General features: G+C 47.0%; 1 protein-coding gene across 2 annotated transcripts in view; it reads right to left on the bottom strand.

Moving 5' to 3' along the window:
• Nucleotides 1–3,430: 3,430 nt before the first annotated feature.
• Nucleotides 3,431–21,853, bottom strand: part of MISP3 (MISP family member 3) — a 33,321-nt gene continuing 14,898 nt past the window's right edge. For both annotated transcript variants that reach the window (XM_069230464.1, XM_069230465.1), the window contains exons 2-4: nucleotides 18,696–21,742; nucleotides 9,915–9,982; nucleotides 3,431–5,521 (exon numbers count right to left, since the gene is read on the bottom strand). In XM_069230464.1, coding sequence (XP_069086565.1) covers nucleotides 5,420–5,521; nucleotides 9,915–9,982; nucleotides 18,696–21,471 — 2,946 coding nt within the window. In that variant the 5' untranslated portion in view covers nucleotides 21,472–21,742 and the 3' untranslated portion in view covers nucleotides 3,431–5,419. The remainder of the gene's footprint in view (nucleotides 5,522–9,914; nucleotides 9,983–18,695; nucleotides 21,743–21,853) is intronic.

Here is a 21,853-nt window from a genome sequence, read left to right as displayed (position 1 = left end):
CAATGCTGGGTTCATCCACTTCGGCCTGTGGTTAGCGCCTAGTATTTTCTTTAAAGTGGTGGCACCGGTAGTGGCTCTTCTCAGTCTTCAGAGTTGAAACATTTATCCTTACCTCAGTGATTGTCTGCCACGTGCCCACTCAAAGTCACAAGCATTAGAGAGGCTGAATCGAATTCAGAACTCTCTAAGTCAACATGGCTTCCCTCTCTATTGAAACAAAAACTGCCAACTCCCTCCTTCTCAGGACTTGGGACCTCGTGTAGAGTTTGGTGAATGGGATGCCTCATCCAAAAAGTGAAGGATATCCGGTTTGCCAAGATTGCAGTAACTACACTCTATCTAAAGTTAGCAGATGTGCCTATTACCATGTGGTTGGGCGTATGCTGGCTCCGGTGGAGGAAAGCTTTGACTGACAGCCTATTGGATAATGGGATGTCAGACAGAGTACCTCGAACCACGCATGCACCTTTCTTTTTTGTGTTTCAGACCACCAGAGAAAGCCTGGCAAATCTGACAGTAGCACAAGGAAATAAACTCTGAATTCATGCCAGAGACATTTTTTCAGCCTCTAACTCTCAAATTGGGAATTTGATTTTGGAAAAACGAAAATTTGCCAAGTGGAGAAATCAATCCACTAAGTAATGTGTCAGTTGCTTCAATGGAGTCACTCTGCCAGTGACAGCTCTACTGAAGGTACAGAGAGCTCCGCCTTCCTGGCAGTGATCTCTAAGCATTGCAGGGTGCACTCCTCTGGCCAACTGAGTGCATCGGTATGCTGACCTAGTGAACCAGAGTGCAGCCTGCCACACTCTAAATACGGGCATTCATATTTATTGGGGCAGGTTCAGACCACTCCTGGATATGGCTTTTGTTTTAGAGGGCAGAGCAGTGAAAATGTGCAGGTAAATATCACCTCTTCTGCAACTTCCTCAGACCCCAGCATGAGAATGGTTGGGGATTCAGGGTCACGTTGCATCATGTGTTCACAGTGCTATGGGCTCGTCTACATGCTCGTCCACACCTCTTCCACCTTAACATTCACTGAATTCAAGTCTCTCAGAATTTCAGTGCTCCGATTCCAGTGCTGTTCCATATAAAAGAGCCTTTTCAATGGTGGTTAATTCTAGCGTCTTCCTCATCGGAGTCTTCCTTTTCAGCCACCTCCACTCAGAAGGATAGCCGGGCCTCTTCCAGCAAAGCTGTCACTGTCGGTCTGGAAACTGAGAGGAGGGGGTTGCAAAATAAAGACGTCTAGCTGCGGTGGTTCTAAAGTCTCTAAAATGCTCAACGTCAAAAACGTATGCTAGCCATTGGACTCCCAAAAGTTTTTCTGTCTCTAGCCTGTTTGTTGGCCCTCCACTCGGGTCCTCTTTTAATACATTAACACTTTACATATTTCAAGGCATTGAGACAGATGAAAGGAACTTTGGTACTGGGATAATGAGCTTCATTCTATGATAAAGGTCTTCTGTGCTGTCATTAGTTATAAGGGATTACTTAGTGCTCAATAATGAAATCAGTTACTCTCTGTTGGTCATTTAATATTCATTATTTGCCAATGACCGGTCTTGCTTGGGTATGCCTCAAAAGTAATGATTGGAACAAGGGCGAAAGGATGTAAAGTCCAAATTGTTTACAAGTAATCTTCATTGTTCTTAATCATGATGTCATCACCCAGTCACTATGCACCGCCCAGTCAACTAACTCCTCCCCTCCAATTATCTGCTCTGAATCAAGGCTCAGGTATGGCCATGAAATGTTCGGAATGTCAATCCTATGATAGCACCCAGCTGGTGCGGATAGGGCTTGAACTTTCAGAATTTCCTGGATTTCCTTGTCTTAAGGTGAAATCCACCGCCTCTAAAGTAGTAATTGGCATGAGGGCATCTGGACTAAGAGTAATGACTATCAGTAGGTTGTCAGGACATTTCCCAGTTCTGTTACGACTCGGTCGTCCCATTTCCAGGGGGCGCTGTAAGGGGACTGTCAGAAGCCTGGGAATCACCTTGAACACCTATCTAGAGTCCCTTGCTGACTCCTGTGTGTTTCTCTTTTCTCCATGGTACACTTGTGTAGGACTACATTTGCTTCTTGGGACTGCAAATCCCATAATGCACAGCTTGGTAGTCAGGAAAACCCGGATTCTGTTTCCAATTGTTTTCAATGGGAGAAGTCCAGTTGCTCCTTTTCACTGGATCCTCTCCTCCAGGACTTGCAAGTGTCCGAAACCACACACACCTGAAACCTCTCCTGTGCAGCCCAGCTTGGAACTGCTTATAAGCAGCCATTTCCTCAAGCTCCCCGTCGTGCATCGGACTTCAATTCCTTTGTGTTACAGACCCCTTGTCGGATGGTGTTCCAGTTTTGTTCCTGTTCTGTTCCAGCCTGATCCTATTTTCTGTTTCTCTGCCCTGCTCCTGATTGTTCCAGCCAGAGTCTGCTCCCTACTTCTTAGCCTTGTACCTGTTTGTTTCTTCCAGAGCCTGCTCCCTGTTTCTCTGCCCTGCTCCTGCCTTGTTTCAGCCTGAACCTGCTCTCTGTTTCCCAGTCCTGTTTACTGCTCTTTTCCTACTCTCTGTATTCCAGTCCTGTCCTTGCCTGTTCCAGCCAGAGCCTGTTCTCAGTTTCCCAGTCCTGTCTCTGTTTGTCCCAGCCAGAAGTTTGAGCCCTGTTTTCAAGTCCTAGTCCCGCCTCTGCTTCAGCCTGAGCCTGTTCCTAGTTCTTGCCCCTGCCTCTTTGTTTGTTCCCTTCTGTTTCTGTTTCTTCTTGGTTCTTTGTGTCTGGTAAGTGTTCTATCAGTCTTCACCAGTGTATACGTGTCCTCCTGTGTACTGGGGTTGGCTCCTGGTTTCCAGGAGGCAATTCCAGCCCCCATCCTTGTCCAGTGTTATACGTTGTATTTCGTGCCTAACAGTGACAGTGTGCTATTGCTGTTTTCTCAGGAATCGCCACTGTGTTTCCAGCTGGACCCACAAGAGTGTGTCCTGTGTATGTAAGTACTATCCTTGTTTGTGCTCTAGGGTCCAGAGACAGAATCACTTCTGCTGCCTCCTTTCTATGAGGCTGGCAGGGTGACTATCTGTAAGAGCAAACTGCACAGAGGCATTGAGATTCCCTGTCACTGTGGGAGGTTCTGCGCCTTACTCTGTGTACAACCCCAGCGTGTTTGTCCACTGGTAATCCGTTTCCTGTTTGTTCACACAAGGGTTGCTCTGCTTTTACTTTCCTGTTTCCTGTGCCTGTCCATAGCTGTCCTTTCCGTGTATGCCTTTAGCTGCTCTTCTGCCCTAGCACACTACCTCTCTAGGATATTCGGTGACCTCAAGGGGTGTCCCAGCCAGTCCTGACCAGACCCGCCCGAAACCGTGACAAGTTCATGCTGTGCTGGTCTGGTGATGATCAGGACAGAAAGAATGACAAACAAAAGGTGTTTTTTGGCTTTGACAATTTATTTAAAAATCACAATTTCTCCTTCATTTTACTCTGTGCATTTGTTTTTCTCTGGCTAATTTTCTTTAAGCAATTTCATTAAACACCGGTGGAAAATCTGAGAAGTGTGTCGCACTTCTTCGGAGGACACAGGGAAACAGGACACGGAAGTGGAGAATCGGGTACGGGCTAGGTGAGTAAAGGAGAGAGCAAGGAAGGTTATGAAAAGGGGGTAAAGTGTATGGCATAAGGGGAGAAAGGGAATCAGGAGGTGTAGAAGTAGGTGTAGTACAGGAGAGAGCAAAGGAGCGAACATACGGGTGTGATGAGGCACATGGGTGGAGAGGACACAGAGGAAAAGTTTGTTGATCATCGGTGACAAGCTGGGGGACGGGGAAGGGGGTTCCCCCTCCCTAGTGCATTAATCATGTTTGCAGCATTAAATATGATTAAATAGGAATTGAGGTATGTGCCATACTGCATCACGAAAAGGCGAGCAAATATATCTATTATGATGCTCTGGCATAAGTAGTTTTTATTCCTTGTCCCAAGATGCTTTGCGGTTAAAGAAAATGCCAACTTGTACAATTGGAAGCACTGTGTAACGGTAATAATTTGACTATTCCAGAACGCGCTGGAAGAGTTAAAGGCTTTGCATGGTCCAAAATGCATTTGGGTTAGCGAAGGGCCAGAATGTATTAGGATACCATAGGTTAAGAAAAATCCGAATTCCCTGAGACAATCTGATTAGGTGCATACCCATCAATCAGCGGAGACTCTGGGAAGCAGCACAGCAGCACAATGGTTAGAGAAAGGGCCTGCAGATTCTAGGGTATCAGGTGGTTAGGATAATGTCTCATATGCCAACACTCAATGGAAGCACCGAAAAAGTCTGCATTTTCCAGATGTTATAAATTCACGGAAATGGATGTCGAATAACTGAATTCTTAGGGATTAGGGGAAAGGTATGTGCATCTCAGAAAGCCATTAAGTGAGGGGGCATGTTTCTGCATCCCAAAAGGCCGCTGAGCTACGGAAATGACCTGCTTTATCCCAGAAAGCACTGTGCTCACGGACATTGTTCCCCAGAATGCTTAAAGCAATCTAATTGTCCAAAGATATAATTGGATATACATAAAGACATGCAAACACGTTCATCAGAAAAAGGGGCTCTTTATCCCTTATGTTAGGGAAAAGCCCTGCATAGCCCATAAAGCCATGGGGATTGGGGAAGGGGCTTGAGTATCCCAGAATTCCCAGAATGCACTGGACCATTGCAGAGGATACAGGCTTCTCATGAAAAATGCTTTGTAAGCAGCAATAGCAGATTTAAGGAGGATATTCTTGGCTTTAAGGAGAGGCCATATTGCATAGACCAGTTATCTGGTGATGTTAAAGCCAGTCGAGGTGCCTTGTGATTGGGCTGTGACAGCTGGGTGATATTAAAGACAGATATCGATTCAATGTTAAGCTCTCTCTAGAAACCCTGCATTCAGGCCATGGAAGGAGGGCAAGGTTGGCCTCCAGGTGTTTTCTGATGTTGTGGAAAGATGAGGAATCTTGTTTGTGCACTTTGAGGGCATGGCAGTTTTCTACCCCCGTACTGAGGAGGATCCTTGCAAGTAAGCCGTGCTACGGGGCAAACATCAGGCCAGCAGTTCTCATGCAATGTAATGCACCTCTCGATTAGTCTGTCACTGCAGAGATGTTTTCAGCATGGTCCCTACAGATGATGGTATGGTGTTCACTGGGCACCAGAGGAGCAAAGTATTTGTAATCATAGAGCAGATAAACACTGGCTGATCTTCTGTGGTCCTCAATCGTCTGCACATAACGCAGAGGCAACATGCCAAGACTCCAACGAGCAAAGGTGTAGCATGCGGCCTGAGAGAAGAGATCGAGTTGTGGGCTGCTGATTGGTGATCTCCCTCCTCCTGTTTACAGGTCCCAAGAGAGCAGGGAGTAATTGTCCTGGGTGGGGCATGAACCCCTACTCCTCCTCGTCTTGCGACTGCTGACTGGAAACCATTCCTGTTTCCCAACGCTGCACCAAGGGACTCTTCTGACGCATCATGCTAGAAGTCCTGCCCTCCTGCAAGAAGGAAGAAGTGACAATGAGAGGGGCTTGTGAAAAGAACAACTAGAACATTGTCAAGAAACCAGATCAAATACCCAAGAACAAGAGAACTGAAATGAGAGGTGTCAAGAGAGCACAGCAACAAACATGCCACTCAGATGAAACTAGACCAAATATCTAAGAACAGGAGATGTGCTGGTGAGGTAGCCTCATAAAGAAAAACAATAAATAGAACATTGAAAGGAAACCACATCTAATATCTAAGGACATGATATGTGAAAGTAGAGGGGCATAGAGGGGAATGCGAGAAATATAGAACACCGATAATAACCAGACCTAACATCCAAATACATGAGAGGTGACAGTGATAGGGCCCATGGAAAAAAGCAACAAACAGAATAGTGAGAAGAAACGAGACAAACAATCCAATAATACGAGAGATGTGCAACAAGAAGGGCAAAGGGAGAGAAGCAACAAACAGAATACTGACAGGAAACCAGTTCAAATATCTGAGAAAAGGTGATGTGAGGAGAGAGGGGTTCGGGAGAGATGCTATAAACATAAAACGCCTACAAAAAATTAGATCAAATATCCAAGAATCTAATGTGACAGTTCGATGGGGCTTATAGGGAGAATCAACAAGTAGAAAATTGAGAAGAAACTACATGAAATATCTAAGAACCGGAGAGAGAAATGATAGGGATGCAGCAAGAGGTGCACCTAAAAGACCATTGAGAAGAAGCCACACCAAAAGGCCAAGAACTGTAGAGATGTGACATGTGAGGGGTGAAGAGACAGACACAACAAACATAGAAGATTGAGAGGAAGCTTTACCAACTGTCCAAAAACATAAGATATGATTTTGAGAGGGTGTTTTGAGAGAAACAGCAAATCGAACATTGAGAAGAACCTGGGCCAAATATTCAAGAACAGGAGATGTGAAAGGAGAGGGACTAAGTAAGAGACGTAACAAACAGAATATTGTAATTAAAGCAGATCAAATATCAAAGAAAAGGAGATGCAACAGTAAAAGAGAGAAACAACAAACATTACGTTGAGAAGGAACTAGGCCAAGTGTCCAAGATCAGGAGATGTGAAGTGAAGGGAGCCCACAGAGTGAAGCAACAAACTTACAACACTGACAAGAAAGCAGAACAAATACCCAAGACCAGGAGATGAGACGAAAAAGGGGCTGTTAGAGAGAGAATAAATAGAACCCTACAAAAAACAACATAACAAATACCCAACACCCGGAGATGTTAAATGAGACGGGTCCAGGAAGAGATGCAACAATCATAGAGGGCTGCTCGAAAACCACACCAGCTATTCAAGAACAGGAATTATGAAAAGAAAGGAACTCCAAGAAAGAAGCAACAAACAGAACGCAGGCAAAGAGGACCAGATATTACAAAGCAAGAGAAAAGGAAATCAGGCAGAATATTTCAAGAGATGATGCAATGGCGAAACGAGCCAGGGGGAGAAGCAGTAAATCTAGAAAATTGCGAAAAACCCCAGACTAACTATGCAAAAACAAAAGACAAGGGTATAGAGAATCCGGCAGAGACAAGCCACATACCGAACATTGAAGAGAAATCAGGCAAAATATCCAAAAACAGCAGATTTCCAGGGAGAGCAAATGGAGGGAAAAACATCAGAAATCATTTTCAGAAGTAAGCCCAAATATCACATAATAGCAGCAGATGGGACGTGACGTGACCTGTGGTCCATCGAACGTGCAGCTGTGGGTGCTGTTCATGTCCTAACAGTCAGCACAAGCACAGTCTGGTACATTAGTTAGTCTTTCTGCACATTTCTATTCAGGTCCTGGGACTATTCTCCCAGATCCTTGTCTCCAAACGTACCTGCAATTAAACCTAATGGGGCATCCTTTGATGTTGTCTTAACTTCAAGGCAAAGGGTTAAAGACAAAGACAGTTGGGCTGGCGCGGCTCCTTCGTTAAGGCGGAGGAGTGTCGCCTCCCACTTTTACAAGAAAACAATCGTAAACTATGGGCCTGATTTATGAAAAGTTTGCGCTGCCTTAGCGTCATTTTTTGATGAAAAAGCTTGGCAAATTTACAAAATGTAATTGTATTTTGTAAGTTTGCGTCGATTTTGAGTAAAAAAAAAATGACACAAATGCGGCACAAACTTTTCTTAAATCAGGCCCTATGTTTATTATTGTTTTCTTGTAAAAGAGGCGGGGACACGGGCAATGACAGGGACTGAGGGGGAGTGCACTGCACTCCCCCTCACTGCGCATGTATTTTTGGCCAGCTGTCTCGGGCCGGCCAAACACACATGCGCACTAGGCTCTCTCCAACTCAGCAATGTGTTGCCGGGTTGGAGAGAGCAGGTAGATGCTCCAAGTCTGCCTTGGAGCGCCCTGGCTTGGCGCTCTGACCAATCCAGCCGCTGCATGACAGCAGCATTCAGATTCACCGCAGGGAAGGCTGAGAGCCTGGGGCTGCAGTGAAGGTAAGAGGAGCGGCGTGGTGATGGCGGATAGGTAGTGGTTTTCATTTTATAAAATTATTTTTTTCTCCTCCCCCACTGCCAGGAGCTACCCTGACCCCTAAATGCGCCGCGAGCCGCTCATGCAGTTGAGGTTTGTCACCAGGCCACCTGTGTAAAACTGCTATCGGTAAACTCTGTTGAAAACAACAGCCCTTTTAGCCAAACATAGGGGCATATTTATACTCTGTTTGCACCGAAGTAGTGTCATTTATTTTATTCTAATTCGGTGCAAAACTAACTCCATATTTATACTTTGGCGCTAGACCCGTCTAGCGCCAAATTTATGGAGTTAAAGTCATTTTTTAGATGTGGATACCCACCTTGCCTTAAAGAGATGCGAAAAAAGATTCTATGGCCTTAACGCCATATTTATACTCCTGTGCAAAAATGGTGCATGGAAGGGAGGAGGGGTCAAAAAATGGTGCAAAGCTTGCTTTGCCCCACTTTTCAATGCCTGGGTCAGGGCAGTCGTTAGGGGACCTGTGGGTCTATTTTCATGGTGGAACACCATGGAATAAGCCCACAGGTGCACTCCCCAGGCCCCAGGGACACCCCCGCCCACAACAGAGGGACAGCGGAGGATGGAGGACCCCATCCCAGGTAAGAATGTTATTTTATGTTTTAAGTGCCATGGGGGCCCTGAAATGGGCCCCCATATATGGCACAGGGTGCAACGGCCATGCCAAGGGGACCCTGGTCCCCTGTGCTGGCCATTGGGCCGGTGGGCATGACTTCTGTCTTTTCTAAGACAGGAGTCATGTGGTATGGATGCTTTTGATCAGAAAATTACTCTAGGCAGGTTAGAGTCATTTCTTTTTACTCTAACCTGCCTAACATCATTTTTTGGTGCAAAACCCCCTCCTTCCATACCGCCAGCCCCACCCGACTAACGTCATTTTTTTTTTTACACTAACCTACCCTTTGCACCGGCTTGCACCATTCCATAAATATGGTGCCCAGCTGGTGCACAGAAATGGTGAAAGCCGGTGTTAAACTTTATGGTGCAAAACTACGTTAGTGCAGTTTTGCACCAAAAAGTATACATCAGGGCCATAGTGCTCCAGAGCACCTTTTGCTTGCTTGGTCCATGTTTGCTACAGCGAGCACCTTAGCAGCTTGGAGAATGTGCAGTCAGAGAATGGCAGGAGGATAGGTCCAAGGGCAGAAGTGAGGGATGTTCTCAGAGGCAGGTGTAAGAAACATGAGAGGTCCTTAGTGGCAGGAGCGAGGCACATGCTTAGATTTCTATAGTCAAATGTGAGTGGCATCTCCAGGGGAATCAGTGAGGGAGATCACTGCGGTCACAGGCATAAAAGGTGATGATACATTGAAAATGAAGTGTTGAACATGCCCAGGTCTTCACAGGCAGGAGAGAGTTTACGGGACTAGGCTAACAGGGAAGAGGATGATCCCTGGGGGCAGGAACAAGTGATAGTCCATCTTCACCCAAAGCATAAAAAAAGGGGCTTGCTCTGGGGAATGAGGGAAATCATTAAAAGCATGCCGAGTCTGAGGGACAAGAGTGAGAAAAATCCCTAGGGTAAAACGACATCTCGAGGTGGCAGGAATTGTTGCTGCCTTCATTACAATTTCTATAAATAAGGTGATCCAGCCTAGGACCAAGAAGGCCACATCCATTTAGAATCACTGCTAACTATGTAAATGAGCTCCGTTTAGACCAGTTGTATGCAAATATATCCTATGTGGATTTCTTCCAAATTTGGCATGGATCTTGCCCTGTACCTACGTAGGAGATCCCTGCTGCAGATGTTTTTGTTCTAATGAGGAGGTCAAAGTTCTACAAGAGAAAGAAGAAATGCAGCATGGAAGGGGCCATTGTTGGACTGCCCTCTCTCTTCCCTCCCAACCTTTCCACAGGTGACGTACATACCTGTTCAACCTCAGTTCCAGAACTTCTTGGTGGCCACGTCACTTCCAGCTTCCCAGAATATGGCCGTTCTGCAGAGAGAGAAAAGGTGGTCAGTGGTACTTCATTTTAATATCATCTCGTCCCCCAACACACATACTCCACTCGTTTCACTGGTTTTTAAAGTGATTACAAAGAACATTTTTCTAATTTAGAACAGAGTCAACAATTTAGAAATTACAGGCCTGTGAAAAAAGGGAATGGCCATCATTGGAAATTTCAAAACCTGGGTAAAATGTTTTTAGACTTGTGGAGCCTTGTGAAATTCTGGGTGTTTGTCTCGGGATATGCAATGGAGCAGGGCTAGGGGGTCTTTGAACCATGCACCATGATTAGGAGCATACCGCCAAGCAAGATGTGGCAGTTAAACCAAGCGGCCTTAACATCGCAAAATTACTATTTCAGAAGAGGCAGCTCAGAGCCAGAAATACGTTCTTTGAATGTTCGGTTAAGTATCAACTAAGCCATGTATCCTATGTGCGGTGGTCCTACAGCTCTAGCAAATGTTTGTCATTGTCCAGTGGTTAGTTTGAGCCGAGGATTGCATGTGGGGCCCACCGGCACTCATTGTTGGGGACCAGCACTTATTTTTCTTCAACAGACTTTGATCCAGAGCAAGAGAGAGAAGAACACAACAGGGGGAAAGCGAAGGAGGAAGAAAAGGACAGAAAGAGTCACAGGAGACAGCATGGGTGATAAAGAACCTACAGGAGTGAGATATAAAGAGTTAGGTAGTTTCTGGTGGTGGATTAAAGAAGCATGAAGTGGAATCAAACTATGTAGCGTTCGTATTCCTCACCTGATGTTCAACAGCGCAGGCTACTGATTCTGAGCAGAGTTTTGGGCCCTGGCATCTATTCTTTTGCAAATTAAGAACTGACATTGCATACTTAAAGATGGACACCTAGGGGCCGATTTATGGAAAGTGGTGCTGCACTGAGTGCAGCGCCACTTTCCCTAAACCCCCTAGCACCTCCCCTACTGCCACCATGTGTACGCCATATTTAAAATACGGCGCACCATGGTGCAGAGTAGGGGGCAATAGTGTCATTATTCATGACGCTATTGATGTACTCGGCAGGAGTACCACCAAAATATTGGCACTACTCCTGCAGAGTACATAAGGCCCCATTCTAAAGAATGGAAGGCCCCTTTTGACGCCTGCTCTTGAGCAGGCATTAAAAATGGCGTAAGGAAATCCTATAGATTTCCTTACGCCATTTTTCCGGCTCCCCTAACGGAAGAACACCCCCTTTGCATGCAGTATATGAAAAACAATGGAGGCTGGTGTCCTAATGATATCCAAGACACTGCTGTCAATCATAGCATTAAAATCACAGTGTTTGTTTATATTATTGCCATTTATATCCTAACCTTGGGGTGGCCAATGCATCAATAATTGAAAGAGAGGAGATATTCTGTGAGGGGCTTACAGAGGCTCAGTTCCAACAAGTTTAAAATATAAGTGATTCAGGCAGGCGGTTTACAATGAGACTCGGCCTTTGTAACTTGGGGGGGGCTCTCTTCGGGTTAAAATAAAGGAATTAGTTGATCACATTGTTATACGTAGTTATGAATCGCTGTCGTACAATGTTGGGCCTGTTGTGGAAACTGGACAAAATTCTCTCTTACTGGGAGAAGCACTGTTGTAAAAATGACTGTTCTTTTCGAGTTATTGACATTATTTAAGACTATTGCCTTGTATAGACTATCTGGGTTTTTGCAGTGCTTCGAGACAGCTTTTTATAATTTTATATAGAGGTATGAAAACTCCAGGTATGCACCACTCTGTTTGATACACCTAGTGGTACGCTGAGATGGGAACTCGCTGGGTTAAATTTGCTTTATTATGCAGCCATGGGTGTCAATTTACCGGATTGGTGAATTTTAATGTTCTTGGTAGTTCTCTCTTTGCCTTGTACAGGGGACTGCACAATACAGTTTTCTGCTTATACACGAGCTTAAGGAATATATTTAGGAGGATAAGTCAAAAACACAATGAAAAATACACAGAACTTGCCAATACTTGTAGCAATTGTGGACAACCCTACGATTGCTGTGCTACCTTCTCTCTGGGAGAATCGGTTTGTTTCTAAAATCCTCAGAGATACAGGGTCTGGACACTGGAAGTTTCTGTCTATTATGAACTTTAGATAATTGGGTCCACAAAGGGCCTACCAAACGTTTGCTTATTTGTAAAGCTTTTTCTTGGAATACCGCAGCAGTGAGTGGCTATTGCTTATCATCCATAGCTGGCACAGCCATTTATCATAGATGTCCCACTGCCTTGGATACTAATGCATTCTAGTCAGTTACCACTATATTGGAACAACACAGGCAAATGCTAGTGCCCACTCTAAATACTACTCAGTAATGTCTGACTGCTGTAGGGCCTGGTGAAGGGGCCTTGCGTTTGTGGTAGTGATGGGATGCTAATCAATCCACTTGAAGAGACTGAAATAAGCAGTAACCGCTCGCCCTGGCTACCCTTGGAAAGCCAAGTGTAAAAAACAGAGACACTAGATTATGCAGTTAGGGTATAATATTACCATAGGAAATTGGACATAAGTGGTAAGGGGCAGTACCTAGTACATCACAGGCATTTCCCAGTAACCACTGACTGCTGCAGGATCTGGAGAAAAAGCCTCAACTTATACTGTGGATTCAGTTACGGACGTTTGAAGGTACATAATGACACCCAATAAACATAGTCTTTGTACTATGGAAGGCCATTAAAGAGATGCCTGGCACCAGGCACGTTGGGCATCAGTATCAGCAATAGCGGGATCCCTGTCAGCATTTGACCTTAAGATGCTCTGTGAAGCCAAGAAAAGTCCTAAGGCAAATTTGCTAAAGAATGGCAGGTCAGCAAATGATGCTAGAACCAGTGACAGGATCCACAAGTAATGGTCTATTAAATTGGACTCTACCCCACACCCATTCCGGTACTATTCATACTAGCACATGCCCAGGTTCTCTGTTTGCCTTAGTCACCCAACCCATACAATGTCTGAGTGCTCAACAACTGGATCCCAAAAGATGGAGTTTGAGACACAGGAAGTTCACAGACACTCTGAGGTGTGGCATAAGCAGAGAGAGAAGAAAAAATTATTGAAGAAGGAGTTACAGTAAGTAATGGACTCAAAAGGCTGTTAAAGGAGGAGAAACTAGTTAGTGCCCTGAAGCTGCAGGAGCTAGAGCTAGGCAAGGCTCACACCGCAAGACCTGCATCAGGGAATGGAAGCCCTCTCACTCCATTATCACCGAGGAACTAGAAGAGAACAACTCTGCAGGAGCGGGTATGGTTGCGTGCCATTCAATAGAAGTCAAGAGATGCCAACAGCGTTTGGTGATCAAAATGCAGCAGCTTTACGGAGTTAACTTTTTACTCAGATGGACCTAAGCCAAGTTTAAAGTAAAAAGAGTGACCAAGTGAAGCTGCACTGCATGATGGATATGTTTATCAGTAGGTTTGGACTTACCCCAAACTTGTAGTTTAAGAACTTTTCGAAAGTGAGCCAAAGATAAGGAGTCCCTATGGAGATCTGCAGATATTGGGTCAAACTGAATTTTGATGCATTGGCAGCTGGGAGAAAGATTATGATTTAGGATTAATTATGCAACCTTTTGTAGATGGAGCATGTCTTAGATGATTGTTCTGTGAAGCAGAGAACACTCCTCTGGATCATATTTAGCAGACACCATGCTGTGGTTACAGTGCAGATAATTGTCGAGCAAACTGGCTATAAAACAGTCATGATCAGACTATGCCGGCTGGGGAGAAAATTGCCTGCAACATGGTCAGTAGCCTTTGTAGTATGGCCAGGGTAGTTTTCAGGGCTCCCTGCAGGGACAATTGTCCATGCGCAACGAGTTCTCTTATTGGGCTCAGAAAAGCAACAGACACAAAACTGTCCATCCAAACTCTGGTTTGGTTGCTGTACCTGGAGTGAACAAAAGCCACATTACGTGAGGCTCCCAAGGTGGTTTTGCAATATTCTTGTTTGGGTGGAAGAGGGAATCGCCAACATCTCTGCGGAGGCAAGTCACTGTGCCCCAGTTACATTTATGGAAGACAGACTATGCAATTCTTCTCTAGGTGCCATCAAACGCTCTGCGGTACCCCATGTGGTCTTTCTGGAAATAAATCAAGACTGCCAAGGACAGGCCTCAACTCAAAAACGAAAGGTTTGCAACCTGCTTTTCCTCATAAGAGAAGAGCTTACCAGTGACCCAATCGAGGCTGTATTGGTGCGTATTGTTGCCTCTGAGACAGATCACAAGGTTTTCTTGTGTTTGCGCCAGTGAGTACTTCCACCTATTTGTGTGGATGGTAAAACCTCTGCTCATGCAGATACCTGAGCTGGTGGGTGGGCAGATGCATCCTCCCAATGCAACCTCAGGTCAGACATCCGATTGAGAAGGTCAAGGTGGGTCTGAGGCTGAACCTCGGTACACCCTGCTGTGGAATAATCTTGTGTTGGAGGATGTCAATGTGATTCTGCTTGTTCTCAGGCCACCCAACTTGGAGCATCTCAGGTGGAGGAGACCTCTCAGGTGGAACTCTTACAAACAGCAGTGACTCAAACATAGTCAAACATTTTGAGCTCAGGCAGGGTCTCCTCTTCTGAAGGTACAGTGAAGAATGGCAAAAGGGATGTCCAAAGGAGAAGTTTCTCCCATACCCCTTCAAGTTGGCATGGGAAGACAGACTGGTTTACATAGAGCCATTTGATTCTAAACCTTGGTACCAACCAAACCCATGGGAACTTTCTCTTGCAGTTGGCACATGAAGTAGTCTTGTAAGAGAACCTTGGTGTGTAATAAAAAACAAAGGTGTGGCTGTATGTCCCCTTCTAAAGACTGGCCATAGGAGTAGAAGGAAGAGGTTCCCACTCCTTCACTACTTGCCATCTAAGTGATAAGTCAGGGGGCAGGCAGGGACTCCACTTTTACTATTTCATCAAATTCATTCTGTTGGACCATTCCTGGGACTTCAAGGCAGAAAGTACATGCTTGGCGTGAGTTGCACCTCGAGATAGAGTGAGGCTGTCATTTGTATGCATTACTGCCACGTTTTTGCAGAGAGATGCACTGAGAACTTCTCTTGTGTCTCGTGATGGCTATCTTTGACAGATATTGACCTACATGAAGACTATGTAGGATAAGTATGTAGTAAAATATCATTACTCCACCTCATATCACTTCCAAACTAATTGACTGGCAGAATGTCTCAAGAAAATGCTGAAAAGCATGATAAGTGCCTTGGAGAAACCGTTGAGGAGGAGGTGGGGCATCATCCTGTCATGCATGTTGGTAGTCTACCAAGAGAAAGAAGTGGGGTGCAACACATTTGAACTTCAGTTTGGTCACCCTGCTTTTGGCACTATAGTGAAATGTGATTGGAAATGGAACTCAAGGCCCCACACTCTGAAAATGGTCACGTAAGTGCTGATTCTCCGGAAGGAGGCTGGCCCAGAATATAATCTGGAAGAGAAGGATACAATTCATCCCAGTCAAGAGCTGCTGAAGGGCTATAATTACCTCAAGTCAAGCCTCACTGAGGGTTAGGAAGCTCTGATCCTCGATCTGATAAGTGCTGGAACACTAGAAAGCAAATGAAACTGGTCTCACCAGCCGAGGAAGAACAGCAGCAACATAAACAATTAGGTCGCCGTTGTTGCCACTAGGGAACACACCAGAGCGTTAAATGGTAAGCAACCAAGCAACATATCTAGAAGGAATACACAGCAGCATCTTTAGTGGCCACTGGCCAGTCTGAGAAACAGAGAGGGCTTCTCCATGAGGACATGTTACATGGATCCGAAAAGACATGGCGGTGTGTAAAACGGTGTGTTTTTTCGTCAAGTTTCACGGAGTTTAACGACAATGTCTCCCACTTAAAGAAAATTGCTTTTCCTGAGTCTCGGGGACCACCTGAGAGAGGCCTGGCACAGCCTACCAGGCAACCACAGACAATGCAGTGCCTAGGGTGGGCTCTCGCCTGCCCGTCTCTGTACTTCGGGGTCTGTGCCAACTGGCACTGCGTGCCCTTCCCGGGTTTCATTCCGCCCCATCCCTGAAAACTGGGCAGAAACCCACCACTTGCTTTTTCCTCATGGATAACCTCCATGCTGCCAGGGGGAACTCTGGAGCCCGCTCCCGCTTCCTGTCTCCTCGGGGCCACGCCTTACTTTCTCCAGGGAACCACCTCGTATCACTCTTTACTGAGAAGCCAAGCTCTGAAGCCAACCTTACAGCGCCTCAAAGAACACGAGTTTGCATAGAGACGCTAGATGACACTGCTGCCGGGTCACAATACTTCCAGATCTCGGCATGAAGGCCAAACACCATGGCCCTCGTTTACTAAAGTATGCGTTGGCGGGTATTTAACACAACGCAATCAAGCATGTGGTCCATTAAAGGGTAAATTGACGATAACTTGTGGGTCGCCTTTCGGCATGCGAGCACCCTTGCAATTAGGAAAAGAGGCACCACGTATTCTTTCTCGGGCTTGCATGTTTACACGTCATTGTTAGCAGGCGCAGCAATACAACTGATTTAGTCGAAGCATAAGAATACTACAATTCCCAGAATGCAATCATTTGTTAAAATTAACAGCCAAGACTGGAAACACAGTGTCCCTCTCTATAGGGAGGTGAGGATCCACAGAATGTCTGAGATACATTTTTTAAAAACGTTCAATAAACCCGTTCTCCAGAAAGCCAATAATGTAAAAACATAGTGTTCCCTGGTTATATGATAATGGCTAAAATATTTAAAATATTTTAATAACCTGTGCAAGTAAAGTTAATTAGAATTGTACGTAAAAAGACTGAGAGAGGGATCGAGAAGATAGCATGGCCTTTCTATTCATGGAGACTGCATCTAACATTCCAGACTGTTTAAGCCACTAGTTTGTTGCATTCTGGGATTTGTAGTTTTATAATTAACATAAAACTGGGCCCAAAAAATCTTCTAAAAGTTCTGTTGGAGGAAATGTCAGGACAAGCTGAAGGTGTCAAACATGAAATATAGCCATGTGACAGCTAACCCTTCAGATTTCAGCAGGCTGGTGAATAAATGAGCCATCTCAAGACAGCTACTAGTGATGCATGTTCATGGTTTCGCCTTCAGCCAGATCTTGCTTCTCAGCGACAGCATGTTGCAGCAGGCACTTTTAGGCCCAGATTTAAGAAGGCCTAGTGCCTCCTTGCGCCACATTAGCATCATTTTATTTATGGTAAAGTGGCCCAACGAGGCCAAAATCGTTGCTCCTTATTTACAAAGTGGCGCAATGTATGCATTGCGCCACTCTGTAACCCTTGCGCCACATTATGCCAGCGCCTGGCATAATGTATGCAAAGGAGGTGTTCCCATGTTCGGGGGAACACAAAAATGGTGCAGTGGAATCTAAGAGATTCCACTGCATCATTTTTTGCAGCTACTTGCAAAGTCTGCACAGAGCAGGTGTTAAAAGGGGGTAAACCATCGTTTTCAATGGGCCCCTATGTACTGTGCAGGATCAGTGCTGACATTTTGGCATTTCCTATTATAACTACAGGCTTTAAGCCATGCTCCCCCTCGTGCGCACACTCAGACCCAGACAATGCATCTAAGCCCCTGAAAAGTGCATGTATGTCGTGCTGGCATACCCTGCAGAGAGCAACACATACACCCATTCTGGGAGGTGTGCATAGTTGGCCAATGGTACCGTGAGATGTGTGGCACATTCAGTTAGTCCTGGCTTTTTTGTCAGCAGGTCTCTCCATGATGAAGTTTTCAACCTGTACTTATAAAGATAAAAATGAAACTACATGTCCCATAATGCAACGAGCTGCTGGCTGAATGCCAGGACTGGACGAAAGTGCCACATACAGCATGGAACCAACAACAGGTATAACATTTATGAGCAATAAAACGGAGATAAAATGCAGAACCGTCGGAAGCAGAGGCCGATCTGAAAAACAGGAAGGACAGAGGGAGTTTGGGGCAGCTGTTGAGAGGGCAAGGAGAGGGGAATGTCAGCTGGTAATAGTAAACCTCCCGCCACATTAGCCGCACGTTGCATCATTCCCTCTCACCTGCTCCTCATTGCAGGACCAAACATGCAAATTACAGAATCGCCCTTGCTCAGTCCTCGATTTACTTAGTTCCTCGTTCACAGAATCACTGATTAAGGTACAAACACATACACTTGTCCATCCATTCAGATAACCTAAAGCTCATACATACCCTCACTCATTCAGTCACTCGTTTGTTTACGCACACATTCATTCACTCGTTCAGGCACGCATGCCTACCTTCAAACACTTGTTCACTAACTCGGTGACTGAACCGCAACCACGTATGCCCTCTCATTCACCCACTAATGCACATATTCTCTCTCATATATGCACTCAGTCATGTACTGAATACCCCCTCCTGCTTACGAGTTCCCTAAGGCTCTCAATCGCTTTCCTGCTTAATAACCCACTCAATCACGCACTCACTCACAGGCACTCGCTCACCCAGTCTCTTGCTAATCACTCATTCATGGAATCACTCGTTCAATCATCTCTTGCTTTTTTCACTCATACGCTCACCTTTTCACTCACTGAAGCTTGGAAGTACTCCTTCACCCAGTCATTGACTGACTCACACACTCATTCACCCAGGCACCTACTCACTCAAGCTCTCAATCCTGCACTCACTCGCCAAGCTCAAGACTGTGGTGAGACTCGTTCTCACCTCACACATACCCACCTGCCTGTCCCGAGTCTGACTCCGGTTCAGTGAAGGGCTCATGGGCCGGACTGGAGGTGTCCTCCGTCACCTGGCCCCCATACAGGCTTCGCCGCATCCTGCGAAGTTCACTCTCTCGCTCCTGCACCTCACGGATTTCCTGCTCCAGCAATGACTGAGGGCTCTTGGACCTCAGTCGGAAGAAGGGGTTCTCCTGGATAGTTTGATCCGCCCTGGGTGAGGGAGGATTCAGTGAGCTCCCGGAGGTGAGGTTGGATGGGCCCAAATTGGATGCATTTTGGCTAGCATTGACTGAAAAGTTGGCAATTCCTGGCTGAGTGCTGTTGGACGAGTTTTGAGGAACATTGATGGTTCGCAAATGAGGGCCACTGGTGGAAACTATGGTGGTCCCCGGCAGGCCATTGGTCATGCTGTGGGAGTCATTGGACTGAGAAGGCCCCATGCTGCTCCCTTGCTTATGGGCTGGCTGCTCCCTTCCAGAAGGTGCTTGGTGCAGGAGCACATTGTAGTCCAAGATGATCACATTGCTGCCGTTGGCCTCGGCATAGGAAGGGCCTTTCTTCTCCCAGTTGCCCCGGTGCTGAGCCATGGCCACTGGAGATGTACCCTGGCGAGGAATGGGCTCAGCCCCTCTGCCCGAAGCTTGGTTGGGTGGTTCAGCCTCCCCATATGATGGACGGTTGAGCTTCTTGAGCGAAGCTAGGTCCACAGCAGACGTTTCTGCCTTCTGCTCAAAGACCATCTTCTTCTGGTGAAGTTCCTGTGCTAAGCCACGGTCATAGGCACCCATCACCTTGCCAAGCTGTACCAGGTCCTCTTCCCTTTGACTCTCTATGCGGATCTCGCGCTGCATCTGGGCACCAGCACGCTGGCGCTCCTTCTCCTTGGGCAATAGTGTGTCGGCTGGTGCACGGCTTAGTATGGGCTTCATCTTCACCTCTACATACTGTTGGTGGTCAGCAGCTGAGGGTATACCACGCTCCTTGCGTAGCATCTCCTCGCGCTCAGCATGCCGTCGAATCTCCCGCTCAATGGGTGTCTCATTGGTTGGTTCAACGTCCATCTCCAAGGTGCTTCCAGGTGAGAAGTCTGCTGACACCCCGCTGTCGCTCATGTAGTCGTCCTGTTCCACCTCCATTGGACCTTTCGTTTTGTGACTGCCGACAGATGGAGCAGCAAGGTCCTTCGGGTTGGTGGGAGCGGTGGAGCCCTCAGCAGTGGCACAAGCAGTTATGGCCTCAGCTGTAGAGCAAGAGGTTGTATCTTTAACAGAAGGGTCAGTGTTAAAAATGTCAACAGTGGACGGATCTGAAGTACCTGACGATGCTGAGGGACCAGAGGTGCCCTGCAGGGTGGTTTCAGGTGTGATTTCCTTCCTTGTGTATATTGTTCCCAAGCTCTGGCCTGTACTGGCAGAGTCAATGCCTGCCTTTGTCAACTCAGCTCCTGTCTCTTGACTTGCGGTCGTTTGAGCCCCGATTTCTTGGCCTTTTGCTTGCTGTTCCTCTTGGTTTGTTGTTGTAACACTGATCTCTTGGCCTGCTATCGTCGGCGCTCCGGTCTCCTGGCTTTCTGTTGGAGTTCCGCTCTCTTGACTTGCTGCTGTGGCTTCCTTCTTTTGGGTTGTCGCCGGAGGCCCGGCTTCTTGGCTGGTTGCTGGTGCTCCGTGTTCTGCCCTCTCTGGCTGCCAGCTCTGATTTGCAGGCTCTGCCGGCAGTGCTCGCCCTGGCACCTGGGGTTCCTGTGGGCTGTCTGGTGGCGCAGCCGCGCCCTGCTCCCTGTTATCTCGCCTCGCTCCACCTGCTGAACTAACATCCAGCCCTTGTGCCACCGCACCGCCCCACGCCCCGTCACCGCTGCCAGGCTGTGTGCTGCAGGTTGTTGCTCCGGGAGACGGGGCCTGTGCACTCGCGGGAAAGGCCGCGCCCTCCCCCTGCTGGAGACTCGGGGCTCCGGCTGGACTCGCCTCTCCGCTGTCGGTGTGCGAGGAGGCTTCACCCTTGGCACTCCCGGCCACGTCGTCGTCAGTGACCCCAGGGCACATGTGGCTGGTATCTGAAGACACCTCACTCTGTGTGTCGTCATAGCAGCTGGGGAGTGAGTCTCTCAGCTGGGTGACGCCACACAAATCGATACTTGCATCTGAGTGTCCCCCCTCGGTGTTGTCATGAGGAGGGATGCTTGGGGCCACAGGTCCTTCTCGCTGTGTGTCGTCATGGGACCCAGTGCTTTCTATTTGTTGTGAGGCGTCGTAGCAGCCAGTGCTTGCATCTGGGCGTACTTCTGTTTGTGTGTCGCCAAGGGATGCTGTGCTTGAATCTTGAGGGGTCTCTTGTGTTTTGTCGTAGCAGCCAAAGCTTGCATCTTGGTGCCCCTCTTGGTGGGTGCCATCCTGATGTTCGTGGTTGGCATTTGCATATCCCTCCCGTTGGATATCATCTTGGAACGTGCGGTTGGGGTCTTGGTTACCCTCCCCAGCATCACAGGAGTTGTCAGGGCCTTCAACATGCTCTTTAAGGCATGGCACCCCCTCAGATCCTTCCTTGCAGTGTCTACAGATGGTCCCAGCTAGAGTCTCCCCCTGGCATCCAGAGCATAGAGTTTTGGACACGGTACAGCTAGGCTCTCTTTCTGCCTCTGTTTGTTCAGTGGCCACACTCCCAGCAACGTCACCTTTCTTGGGGCAGTGGCTGGCATGACCTGCTGAAGGCATCTCGCCAGAACATCTTTCTTGTGTTAAGTGTGCGTCCATGCCAGCTGGGTCAGATTGAGACATCTGGGCAGTCAACGAGGCCACTTGCGAATCAGAGGGGGTGACAGGTGGCTCAGACAGACAGACTCTAGGGACCACAGGCACTCTGCAGGTGACAGTTGTCTCAGGCAGGTGACGGGGGGGTGGGTTCCCTGGTGGAAAATGTGAGTGGCAGGCGGGCAACAAGTACCTTAGGCAGGCGACAGGTGACAGAGGCAGTTGACAAGTGACTCCGATAGATAATCGTTAAGCTGGTCAGGTTTAAGGTGAATCCAGCAGACAAGTGGAAGAAGGCCTGAAATGAGAATAACAAGACAATAAGAGAGTGAAAACCGAGAGACAGAGAGCACAGGGTATTGTATGGTTCAGTGCAAATACTTTAGGACCCAACTCATATTAGGACATA

The sequence above is a fragment of the Pleurodeles waltl genome, chromosome 4_2 (assembly GCF_031143425.1).
Source record: "Pleurodeles waltl isolate 20211129_DDA chromosome 4_2, aPleWal1.hap1.20221129, whole genome shotgun sequence".
Classification (NCBI taxonomy): Eukaryota; Metazoa; Chordata; class Amphibia; order Caudata; family Salamandridae; genus Pleurodeles; species Pleurodeles waltl.
The sequence above is the reverse complement of the archived record's forward strand: the minus strand, read 5'-3'. Positions and strand labels throughout refer to the sequence as shown.